Raw genomic sequence first — 12,581 nt, forward strand, 5'->3', positions numbered from 1 at the left:
CGCAAGTGGCACATGACGTTCGCAAAATTTTGGACAGAGTCGGGGATTCCAAATTAATTCGCAAGATATCGTTTTTAACTCATTGACACAACGTAGAAAGTACAAGTTTTATCTGTGATCTGTGTGATCTTATTTCGTAATCTGTATCTTTTTATTTTCCTCCCAGATTGTGTTCCACGTTAAATTCTTAGTATTATCGCGCCAACGGCTCGTTCAGCCCATCATCAATCATGCCTAAATGCTCGAAAGTTGATGTGAAGGAGAGCCAAGATGCAACTTGCTATAAACGTCACGTAAGCATGTGTAAAGACGAACGGAAACGCTGCATAGGAACGATGATTTTAACTTCCCTGACGAGCGAGGCATTCGTCACCCGTTACGATAAATTGACAGAGCTCAGCGCGCAGCTCGCGACCAACCTCAGGATTTCCCAAAGCCTCCAATTCAAAAGACTGAACACGAGGTGCAATGGGGAGATTGTATCAAGTGAAATCAAAGGACAGGTCGCATCTAATCTTCCTCATGATGCCGTGCAAGATAATACAATGCATTTCACGCAAGAGGCAAGCACATCTCAGACTTCTCAGGATGACAGATCGGAAGGGAAGCACTCTGGTGCTGTACAAAAATGTCAAAACTCTGTGAAAGAGAGAACGGAGGTCGATGAGAACGCAATAGTCTTGGCAAATAATGAATGCAAGACTGAAAATTTAGTTACAAATCAGGTTGGACATGTATAATGTATAAATCTTTCTTTAATCTTATTCTTGTCTATAAAGAACATTCTTTCTATAAATGTTTTGTAATAAAAATTTACATTATCAATGCATTATGTAATCGTAATGAAACTATTATACTTTATCACTTTATATATTAATAGTAATTATTTTTCTGTTAGGCCAATACTCATAATAACAAGAGAAAACGCTCGAGATTGAGGAAAAATACAAAAAATAATGCAGAAGTGGAAAACAATTCAAGTGTAGGGAATATACAGAAAGAAAACTGTGGCACAGATGAAATAAAAACCAATAATGAAGGGAAGAAAATGGAAAAAGTGTTCAAGAAGCTATTTTCAAATTACATACCAGTGCCAAGAATGATGAATATTTTAAATAAACAATCATCATCCCATAATGTACAATATATAAAAGGGCACATCCGTATAAATCCTTTTTGTAGATATGCCTATTTACATATGGATAATGAGGAACGCGATCTGCTAATTGTTGGTCTACCAAACAGAAATCGTGCTTTTGAGGGGGATCTAGTTGTGGCATGTATACTCCCCGAAAAATACTGGCACAAGTGTGCCGATGGAGAAATACAGAAGACCGGTAAAGTTGTTTGTATATTGGAAAAAATGCATTCGAGAAAAGCAGTCGGATATTTAAAGAAACAGGACTCGCTCTTTGTATTTTACCCGAGAGATCAGAGGATACCACTAGTTGATATACTTCCTGAATCGGTGCCATCTTTGTATCATGATCAGCCAGAACTTTATAAGAATATAATATTTTTTGTTAATATTGATTTCTGGGAGCAACTACATGCATTTGGGTAAGTCTGCAGTGCATCTGTATAAAGTATAGAGTAACATCACAATTTTCAAAAGCTCAATTTTATCCCATTATTTTTTAACTTTTTTGACGAATTTTTTAAAATCTTGAAAAGTATTTTGAAGAAATATTAAAATATTTAGAAGTACTCATGGAGAAAAAATGGGAAAGGTGCTGTTTAATAAGAAAGTGAAAATGAATGGGTTAAAAATTTATCATCATACATTTATAGTGGCATTCTTGTCTTCTATTATTTCTAATCCTTATATTTATATTTACAGACGGATTATTTCAATAGTGGGTAAAAGTGGAGAGATAGATACAGAATTAAAAGCAATAATACTTGAAAATAATTTAGATGTATCCCCATATCATGAAACGCTGTTAAAAGGACTCCCAGGTAGTGATTATACTTTAACAGAGGCTGACATGAAAAATAGAGAGGACTGGAGACACGAATGCGTTTTTTCCATAGATCCTCTCACAGCTGTAGATATAGATGACGCCATTTCTTGTAAAGTCTTGGATAATGGAAACTACGAAGTAATTGCATTCAATAATACATTAAATTCAACTATAGCATATGAGATATGTTGTTTAACAAGCTGTTTATTAATTTTAGATCGCTGTACATATATCGGACGTCACGCACTACTTAGAATTTTTCTCTCCATTAGATAAGGAAGTTCTCAAGCGAGCTACCACTGTTTATTTACCACACATGACTTCTCATATGCTACCGGAGCAACTATGTAAAGTTTGTTCCTTACTGCCTGGAAAAGATAGATTAGCCTTTTCCGTAATTTGGGAAATAACGCTGAATGCCGAAATTATAAAGCATCGTTTCGCAAAAACTGTGATAAGATCGTGCTGTCAAATGTCTTACGACTCGGCTCAAATCATGATTGATAATCCAGACAAGTCCTGGCCTGAAGATTTTCTCGAAATAAAGGGAGACTACACAGTATCGTTATTGTCTGACATAGTGAACAAATTATTTAAATTATCCACTCAATTGCAAAAGAAACGATTTGTGCATGGTGCACTCAGATTAGATCAACCGAAATTACATATACGTTTAGATTTTACGAATAGTCAAGAACATGGGATTCCGATACCTGTGGACTATTGTACGTACGAAAGAAACAGTAGCAACAGGTGAGCTCTTCAGTTACTTATATCTCTCTTCTGACATTATTTAAATTACGCGTAAAAAATTCTAACTCCATTTTTTTTATTATTAATTAATGTACCTGTCTCATTATGTTAATGTATCTGTTTCAGTCTTATAGAGGAATTGATGCTGTTAGCAAATATGACAGTCGCCGAGAAATTATTCAACGCAATTCCTAAAATGGCTTTATTACGTATTCATAAAGAACCATCCAAGCACTGTCTCAATACGGTCTATAACATATTGCAAAAGTATGGAATTCATTTGAATATTGAAACAGCTGGAGCCTTACAAGCCAGCATCAGTCGCTACGAACCAGAAAATAATTTCGTTGCTGTTGATTCTATGAAATATATTATGATGGTCATCATAAACCTGTGTTCAAAGTCTATGACAGTAAGAATTATTTTTTATATTACATAAATTTTTATAAACGTTACCGATGCAGATAAGTAGTGATGGAAGATTTGTATTTTGATGATTTTATAATATTGAAAATGTTATTTTCCACAGCGTGCAGAATATATATGCGCATCTACTACTTCACCGTACAATTTAAAACACTATGCATTAAGTGTACCTCTTTATACGCATTTTACCTCTCCCATTCGAAGGTATTCTGATTGCGTAGTTCATCGCTTGCTCAGTGCAACGCTCGAAAATAAGCCTTTACCCGAGAAGTGGACGGTTAAGTTGTGTTCCAAGTACGTTAATGCGTTACGAAAGCAGAATAGAATAAAATTTACTTCGATAAACTTTTACTTACTTCCCATTTTCCACAGGATTGCAACCAATTGCAATGTAAAGAAATATAGTGCGAAACTAGCTCAAGAACAGAGCACGGAGGTGTTTTTCGCGTATATGGTAGGCCTTGCAGGCGGCTTTGAAGCGGCAGCTATTGTAATGTGCGTGAGAGAAGACGGTATAGAGATTATTCTCTGTGATACTGGCATAAAGTTAAAAATAAGTCTTAAGGACATAGAATACGTTGCCACAACGAAGTATTCCGCAAATGATGTCCCAACTATAACTGTTAATTGGAAGGAGCCTGCTATTGTACAGGTAGTACTATAAATATTTTGTATAATGTATTCACAATAGTATATCAATATGATTATTAGTACTTAAATATCTGCTTATGCAAATATTTGTTTTTTAGATAATTAATTTGTTTAGCATGGTGCGTGTACATGTAAACAAAATTAGTGAAGAATTGCGTCTGAAGGCAACTCTTCTACCACCGTCCCAACAGTAGAGGTTTAGTTCATTTGTAATTGACTATTTATGATTTGATAGAATTATTACAACGTATGACAAATTTTCTAACAATTAGAAAATATTAGAAAATTTATGAATATTCATGTATCTCTGTATACATGGAAAAATATAGCAATTTGGAGGATTATTAAATTACAATTATTGCAATTAATAACAATATAGAAACCGTCAAAATTTCCGCTGCACTCTAAGATTGCAATAAAATGAATTTAAACCGTTTTAATCACTAAAAGCAAATGTTGTTACTGTTTATAATGGATATTTTTTATCATGTATTTTTAATACTGTATTATTATTATATCATTATTATTGAAAATTATATATAATCATTATTAATATTAATAATTGTTAATAATGATTATGTATAATGGTTATATCATTATCATTATTATTCATAATAATGATTATATATTTATATATATGTATATATAGAACATTATTAATATATTTAATATAATATTAAATGCATTATACTTATTGTTATTACTGAAAATCTTAGATGCAGTGACGGGGGTTAGGAAACTATACATAGTCCAATTTTTATCATTTAGATGAGAAATTTTATACAATGAAATTTTACAATATAATCCTCCAAAATAATCAAACTATTTTTTATATTTTTATCTAGCATTTGTGTATTATTTATGAAGTATTAAAAAGTGACTTCATTAATAAGATCACACATTTACGTAAATATTAAATGCTGTATATTTTTAGTAAATAATGAGAATTTGTAAAAAGGAATAATATATATGCTCTTTTATACTAGCACGCATCATACACTTTCATAAATATTAAAATACGTATATATATATATATATATATATACGTATTTTAATATTTATAATATAAATGCTATATTGCAAATAATATACCATTTTCTTATAAAATATTAGTTTATTGGAAATATGTTTTATATATACATGTATATACCGTATCATCGGGTATCTACATGTGATTTGCGCATAAATTAGAAACAATTGATTCTCATATTCGAATAAAAACAAAAATTAACGACAAAAACATAACCCGTAGACGAAACTTCAATTTGCACATAAACACAATTGAAGTTATAATAAAATATCAGATTACACTAAATTTGCCGCTAGTCAAATGTATGTAGATTTTATATAAATTTGATTATCTACATAGAGATCGAAATAATATTCTATATTAGATAACAATAACTACGATGTGTACTTTCATATTTCTTTTTTCCTCCCATTATTATCCCTCCCCTTCTACCTTCTCTCTCTACCTCTCATAATTATAAGATCTAAAAGAATCATCAAGATTTTATTCTGTACATTTATATCTGTAACATTTATGTCTTATACTTCTGTATGTCTATTCTATGACTTCCTAACGACAATATATTAACCACTGGTATCTTTGTTTTATGCAGTTTTATAACCGTATGTTATATTTATATAACGACACGTTGGCATGACGGATGTTGATAAAATACGGCTACATTAAGAAATTATAGAATAGGCACAAGTTGGACTACGTCATAATTTTGGAGTTAATTAGCAAAGAATAAAATTGTGTTGTTCTCAACATATTTATCATAGTTCTACAATCACGGTTTTCTTCGTTACTGCAAATGCGATTGAAATCTTGTTCATTCTTTGTTCAATAATCATAACTGATATACATATGATTAAAAGTATGAAGTATCGGAGTGAGAAGCGATACACTGGATAACAGTCTTTGATTTATTCAGTATCGCTTTACATCAATAAATTATAATATTAAAAATAAAATCATGACTATATATCCAACAAATACAAATATAATTGCTATGTAACATATACATAAATATAATGGTTTACATCTATGTTATATAGTAATTACATTCGTGGTTTGTTGGGTATATGTATATGTATAATATAAATTATAAATCGGTAAGTAGTTCTTAAAGAATGTACACGAAGCTAATCCTAATCCGTCCTCCGCCCGTAACAATATTATGCCTACTAACACCGTTAGCTCGGTCTTTGTGATTGATGCTGGGTCTGTGATTTATTACGATGCTCATAATTCACGAGCCTTTGCCCCACGAGATACTTGTCATTCTTAATATGCTCGTACAGCTTCTTGAACTGACGTACCTGAAAGCAGATTACTGCGCCGACCAGATTTACTAAAAGAAGAAAAGGATATAGACGTCTGGCGATGAGAATCTGGGTCTGCAGATTAGTCACAAAAAGTGGAACTATTCCGTAGGCCACGGCGTAAGGAACCGCGAGAGCGAGGCCGAAGCAACATATTACAGGGGCCGCTAATTCCTTGATGACAAATTTCAAATCCATTTCCCTTATCCCTTCATTGTACGCTCGTTCGATAGCAAGACGTATTCGCCAATCCGGTCCCATCATCGTTACGGCGGTGGCTATTTTCGTATATAATACGCCCAAGGCCCAATCTTGCCAGATAAATAAGATGGGATTTTGTTCTAATGGGACACGCAATGGAACCACCACAACTAATTCAAGAAGAAGACCGAATAGGAGCGGTATAACTCCGACAAGTAGCACGAACGCCACTGAGGCCTTCACGGCCAAGATTGCCCAGTGTTTGATCCGATCTACGATGGCCCTTCGGCCGCGGGGCAGCCAGGAAAATGCCAATGCTAAGCCTCGAGCCGCGGCCCAACATACGTATGTCCCGCAGGCTATCGTGTATACCTCGTGTACTCTTCCGGATAAAGAACCAACAGTTTCGCCACCATCTACAATAAAAGCAAAAAATTATAGTTAAAAATTATAAAAAATGAAAATTTTATAAGATTCTTTCAAAAATTTGCGTGAAAAATTTTTATAAAGATAACTTTAGAAAATGAGTAACATGGATGACTCACCGGAACCAGTTAATGTAGGCGCTAATACAGGCGGAGACGGAGCAGGCGCCCCTACCATCCACAATGCCATCACTCTGCGTCCAAGCCATACGGGCAGCGTCATAGCGATTAAACTAGCAATCACGAGGGACACGCAAACGCAGAATAGTAGCCCGATTAATCTTGCAGGAAACCATCGTGGTCTGACATATGGTTGAAATCCTGTGGGTCCCTCTCTCTGCAGCAACGCTTGATGCGCGGCACCCAAGTCCGGATGTTGCGGCTCCTCGATCACCGCTGGTCCCGGATCATCCGCCTGATCCCGCAGAAGATACGATTGCAGATCCAGCATCCACGCTACCACGCGGCACCATGCTCTTACTAGGGCTTTCAACCATGTGCGTGTGTGCGACTGTTCTAACAACGCGGGAAGGATCACTTGCAACAGAAGTAGCTCCAATGAGAGTTCACTGACCTAAACATTTAGAAAATAGGACTTGTGTAATCGTTGCGATAGGTAAGGAAAGAATAAGGAAAAAATAAATTATGTATTTTTCTTACCTGAGCTTCGCTTTGTACAGTCACAGTGTAGGGTAAAAATCCTGGCCAAGCCCATCTCAAGATCTTCACGGGCAACCACAGCATCAGTAAAATTGCCGTACCGAATATGATTGCGGACGCGACTAGTCGTCGTACGTGTCGCAATATGGGAAGATGTATCATTTCTTGTATAGGAGAGAAATCGGGATCGTTCAAATTTCGCAGAAACCAGAGAACGCCGGGCCGCAGAACCTCGCGTAAGAGAAGAATAAACGACGCGAAATAATATATGTAAACCATCCCCACTAGCCAATGAATAAACATGGACGTGCCGGGAGCGAGTCTAAATGAGGATTCTCTATCTCGGAGCGTAGCGTCGAACATCGCCAGCGAGCAGATGTCCAACCACCAACCACAAACTAATGGAAGTACGCCGATCTCTACGACCGAGAGCAAAGAGACTTTGACGATAACGTAACAGAGTCCTAAGATACGTTGGGAGCGTTGAAAGCCTAATACTGCGGCGAGAGTGTGGAGGACCACCAGACAAACTCCAATAACGCAGTATCCGCACAACGTAGTCACCAGACCTTCAAAATGCGACGCAGCCGCGTGTTCCTGCAGACCCAATCCCGCTATCGTAAAATGACCGATATGATAAGGACAGAAAGCAAATACCTAAAAAAGATAATGACTCTTATTAATTAGATATTTAATATTGCGATATAATTATAAATAATTATGAATCAAATACTGCCAGTATTAAATTTCTTTAAGGAGGTACAAAAGGTTAAAAAAAAAAACTAAAAAATTACATATTTATCAATCAACTTAATCACGCGTAAATTTACCATGATAAATAAGGTGTTTAGGGACACAACCCAGAAGACATGTTCAAGAAAGACAAGAGATCCATCCAATCCTAAGAGACGTTCCCAAGTTAATTCCTCCGCTTGTCTATCCCATTCCATAGGATTCCAATTGGCCTCCTCGGCCTCACCTTGTCCTACCAGGTGTGCCTGCACTGCCGCGTGTCTCGCCCAACGCTCGCCACCCGCAGCATTCGCCTGACCACCATCTACGCCGAGTTCGTCCCTGATTGGAAGGGGTGGTGCGGCAGGAGCTGGTGCTTGTATATCGCCCATTAGATCCTCAGGTTCGCCAATTCGTGGATTATTGGCTAAATTTTCTGCTTCTCGGTATATGGGACGTTGATCTACAAATTGATTTAAATTGGAAAAAACTTAATTTATTTAACTAATAAATACAATTAAATCTATCGAGTTTGTGCAACTTTATCGATTTTAAAATGAAAAGTCTAGCTTATCTTATTAGATTACCTTCATTATGTAATTCTCCTTCTTGTGGGATAGGCGGATCAATGAAAGGAGGAATATTATTGTTATCCTGAACTTCTTGCGGCATAGCGCGCTGTTCCTGAGGTTGATGTGGTCGTTGTGCGTTTGCTTGTGGTGGATTGTCGACTGGTGGTAACTGTACATCTCTCTCAAGCCAGTCGGGACCGCCCGCGTGTAAAATCTGCTCGCGTAGCCACACCAGGCCGATGAACGCGAACAAAGTGCAAGTAACTACAAAGCAACCGTGAAACACGTCCGATGATATATTCTCGGTAGAAAGCATATCCATTGGTAAAGACATTATCTGTAATACATAAAAATCAATAAGTATAAATTTGTCAAGTATCAAATTTTTTAATGTTAATATGGCCTATTCTTTTCAACTAAACTCTTTACACTGTTCATCATTTCTTTTTTTTTCGCTGTTAAAGAAAAAAAAGAGGAAAAATGAATTGTGCAAATTAAGCCTGAAAAGACCCATTAAAGTCAAGGTGCATATTTTTTTCGCTTACCCGAACTAAATCAAGCGGCCCGCTGAAGAGAGCTCTGTACGTGCGACACGCGGTTAGAGGGACGATTCCTAGCCAAGCGATCGCCACCAGTGTGTAATGCAGCCAGTATTTCACGGCGGTGACGATGCTTGAGAACAAACCGCCAACAACGTCCCTTAGCGGTAAACGCCGTGGCATGTCCGGACTGTATATAGGCGTGAACGAGAAGCGGTAACCGCAGAGCTCGCAATACTCCTTGCGCGAGTAGCGCATCCACTGTACCAGACATTCCTGATGTATCCATTTGATGCTGCCCGTGCATATACAGGGATGAAACAGGGGTCTGTCGGCCAGGCCCTCTGACCGACAGACCCTGCAAATGTCCGCACCCAACATGTCCTCCGTCATGTTTGGTACTTTAAAAGGAGCCACGTATTACGAGCGAGGGAAGTCAGAAGTGAGCTTCTATCACTAAAAACAAAAAATTCCTATGACTTCCCAATTAACAAATTTAATTTATTTAAAGGAGTTCTTTTAATTCATTGATTAATCAATTGTATTACGCGTAAATGTAACTTTGATCTGTAAAAGTTACATCTGCACATAACATGATTGATAAATTAAAAACTATAAATTTTATCTTGCAATATTTTATATAAAGTGTTATTAGTACATGTCGCTAATTTGTAAGATATTGACAGAAGCATTTCTTCTATTCTTTGTAGAAATTTAATATTGGCTAATTAATTATTTACTGTTAATATTTTAATACAAATTTTTATAAAGCACTTGTTGCAACAAAAATTCAAGAATTTAGGTGGAATATTAATTAATATCTCGCAGTCTTACATTATATTAGATTTGATATGTTTTGTAATAAACTGTCACATAGTTTTTTAATCATAGAAATTATCTAATCTTAAAACACATAAAAATTCCATGTACAATTTTTATGGAAATTCCTTGAAATTTAAAAGATAATTACACTATATTTTTTCCTAACATGAAGTATAAACATTCATTATAGAAATTTTAAAGTATTATGTCCAAGAATTTTAAAAGATATTTTGAATAACTTTAAATGAATAAAAAGGTCGAAATTGAGAAAGTCGTGATAATACTTAGAAGTTTCTCTCATTTTTCATCGTGGTTTCTTAAGGATTAACATAAACAGCAAACTTATTTTTATGAGATCTTTAAATTCATCAAATAATAAAAACTCTTGGATTTATATCAGATCTAATAATTACGTAAGACCGAAGCATTTAATCTCCTGTTCACGAGAAATAATTTGAACTGCGGAAGATCAACGGCGCGGACGACGATGACGAGGCTCGTATCGTGCACGCATGTAAAAAAGAAAGGAAAACAAAACCGCCGAGTCCGCGAAATGAGAATCTACGTGTTTTTGCGTGAATTTTAGGCCACGTCACTGTTCGACACAATCAGACACAATCGCGTATTATTTACATGCAATATGCAAATAACGCACGAGGCCGAAATGATACGTTCAATGACACGCAGTGACACAACACATCGGTTCAATGTTATTACACGACACGTCAGGTTTTCTATATCCCGTTTTCCTGGGGAAACCGGACGCGTACCATCGACGATCGCGGTCCGCGTGGATATCCGAAGCAGTAACCCTCTGCCTCCCGCGGATTGTCACATTCGATGGAAATTCAGGAAACACGAACAGCCGTGACAAAACAAGGAACCAATGTGTACGTGTATACGTTGCGTTTGTACGTGGCGTTTCGATGCCTCGCGCGAACGATTCCCGGATTTCTCATCGGCGCGACGACGATGACGTAATGCAACGCGATACTCGTCACCCGATACCCACGTGCGTGTAACCTGAGAAAAATCCACATCGGATCCAAAATTATTGTGTAAAATATCGTCCGTCGTCTTCAGCCCTTTCTACGTTCTGTCTCGTAGTCTAGTGATTTCACACTTTCCGAAACCCGTCCCACACAAAATGCGCGAAATCCCTAGATTCTAAAGTTCGTATCACACTATTGCGTATTGCAAATTGGATTCGGATGACGAATAGCGAATAGTTGTCCAGCCAACCATTTTTTAATTTTATTTGATTGATCGTAGCTCGTCATCGGTAGAGATACTAAGGCTGGTATTCATAGTCAAATCTTATTTCAAGATTGTCTCAAGCAATGTCTTAAGATGCTAATACGGCTCTGGGATTGGCTGAAGGCATTTTAAGACAGTACTTAAGATGATCTTAAATATAAGACCCGACTATGAATACCGGCCTATAACAGAGATTAGTCAATGTGCCGTCTTGGGGTAAAACCGGATATCGGATATGACGTTTTCGATGGCGGTTTATTTTGATTGTAAATGCAAGAATACAATATATATATTTTTTTATTTGTAGTTATTGATATTTAATCATCGTGAACAAAATAAATATTAAAACACAATATATTTAAAAAAAAGGTTTACGCATATTTTATTAATTTTCCCATGTAAGATTAAGTAATATAAATTGATTATTAAGAAATTATATATTATTATATATAAATACATATTATGTTTATATACACATTATGTATTATAAATATAATTTAAGCATTGTATTTAGACTCGTAGAAAAATATGTGCAACCTCAGATTTCTCTCTGATTTTATATTCTATTTGGACACGTAGACACTCTGTTTTTTTTTGACAGGTTAGGTCGGCTAGGCTTTCTCTGTCAGTTATATCTACCTTTCTCTCTCATACTTCCGGTTATACCCCAAGCGACGGGAGCAAATCAGAAATCGTTAACGCATTGGCGAATCACTGTTATATCTCTAGTCATAGGAATCCAATCCGCATTTGAGGTGCGAAGTAGGAGATTGAAAATTGCGAATCAAAAGTTAAAAAAAAAAAATTAAACATTAGTATTTAATAAATTAAATAATTTAAATTTTAATTTATTTCGTATGTATCCGGTTGAAATTTAATTTCCAATTCTTAATATACCGTTGAGGGCAGAGAGAAGACTGATGGTTTGTTCGCGTCGCCATGCCCCGGGTAATATAATTGTTTAAAAAATGTTCTAATTAATTACCACACCGGAACTTTTTAGAAAACTATTGTACGCGTCCAGAAATATATGAGAACTGCGTTAAAATAAATAGAACTGTCAATATTCGATTAGCATTTCACGTCTAGACCTAAAATTCAAGTTTTCCGGGCAATATAAATGTTTAAAAAATGTTTTAATTAATTATATCAACTGAACTCTATAAAAAATTATTATACGCGTCCGGAACTATATGAGAATTACGTTAAAATAAATAGATCTGTCGATATTCGATTAGTACTTCA

The 12,581-nt window shown here is 35.8% G+C and overlaps 2 protein-coding genes across 6 annotated transcripts; one reads left to right on the plus strand and one right to left on the minus strand.

Moving 5' to 3' along the window:
- Window positions 1-5,195, plus strand: LOC105835195 (DIS3-like exonuclease 2). Of its 3 annotated transcripts, none has more exons than XM_036288146.1 (8): window positions 1-60; window positions 167-725; window positions 899-1,560; window positions 1,841-2,102; window positions 2,182-2,717; window positions 2,844-3,129; window positions 3,247-3,795; window positions 3,893-5,195. In XM_036288146.1, exons 2-8 carry the CDS (start codon window positions 231-233, stop codon window positions 3,986-3,988), a joined length of 2,886 nt encoding a protein of 961 aa, XP_036144039.1. In that variant the 5' UTR covers window positions 1-60; window positions 167-230; the 3' UTR covers window positions 3,989-5,195. The 3 variants fall into 3 exon arrangements, with proteins under 3 accessions (XP_036144039.1, XP_012533692.1, XP_036144037.1); XM_012678238.3 differs by having other exon boundaries at window positions 7-725; window positions 3,247-3,437; window positions 3,516-3,795; XM_036288144.1 differs by having other exon boundaries at window positions 7-99.
- LOC105835198 (E3 ubiquitin-protein ligase MARCHF6) lies at window positions 4,889-11,225 on the minus strand. Of its 3 annotated transcripts, none has more exons than XM_012678242.3 (7): window positions 11,092-11,225; window positions 9,264-9,713; window positions 8,734-9,055; window positions 8,245-8,609; window positions 7,415-8,071; window positions 6,875-7,328; window positions 4,889-6,745 (listed from the first exon to the last, which is right to left on the minus strand). In XM_012678242.3, the coding sequence occupies exons 2-7, from the start codon at window positions 9,648-9,650 to the stop codon at window positions 6,000-6,002; spliced, it is 2,931 nt and encodes a 976-aa protein (XP_012533696.1). In that variant the 5' UTR covers window positions 9,651-9,713; window positions 11,092-11,225; the 3' UTR covers window positions 4,889-5,999. The 3 variants fall into 3 exon arrangements, with proteins under 3 accessions (XP_012533696.1, XP_012533697.1, XP_012533698.1); XM_012678243.3 differs by having other exon boundaries at window positions 11,103-11,195; XM_012678244.3 differs by lacking the exon at window positions 11,092-11,225 and adding an exon at window positions 10,493-10,821.
- Window positions 11,226-12,581: the final 1,356 nt, after the last annotated feature.

This window comes from Monomorium pharaonis, chromosome 6, assembly GCF_013373865.1.
Source record: "Monomorium pharaonis isolate MP-MQ-018 chromosome 6, ASM1337386v2, whole genome shotgun sequence".
In the NCBI taxonomy this organism is placed as follows: domain Eukaryota; kingdom Metazoa; phylum Arthropoda; class Insecta; order Hymenoptera; family Formicidae; genus Monomorium; species Monomorium pharaonis.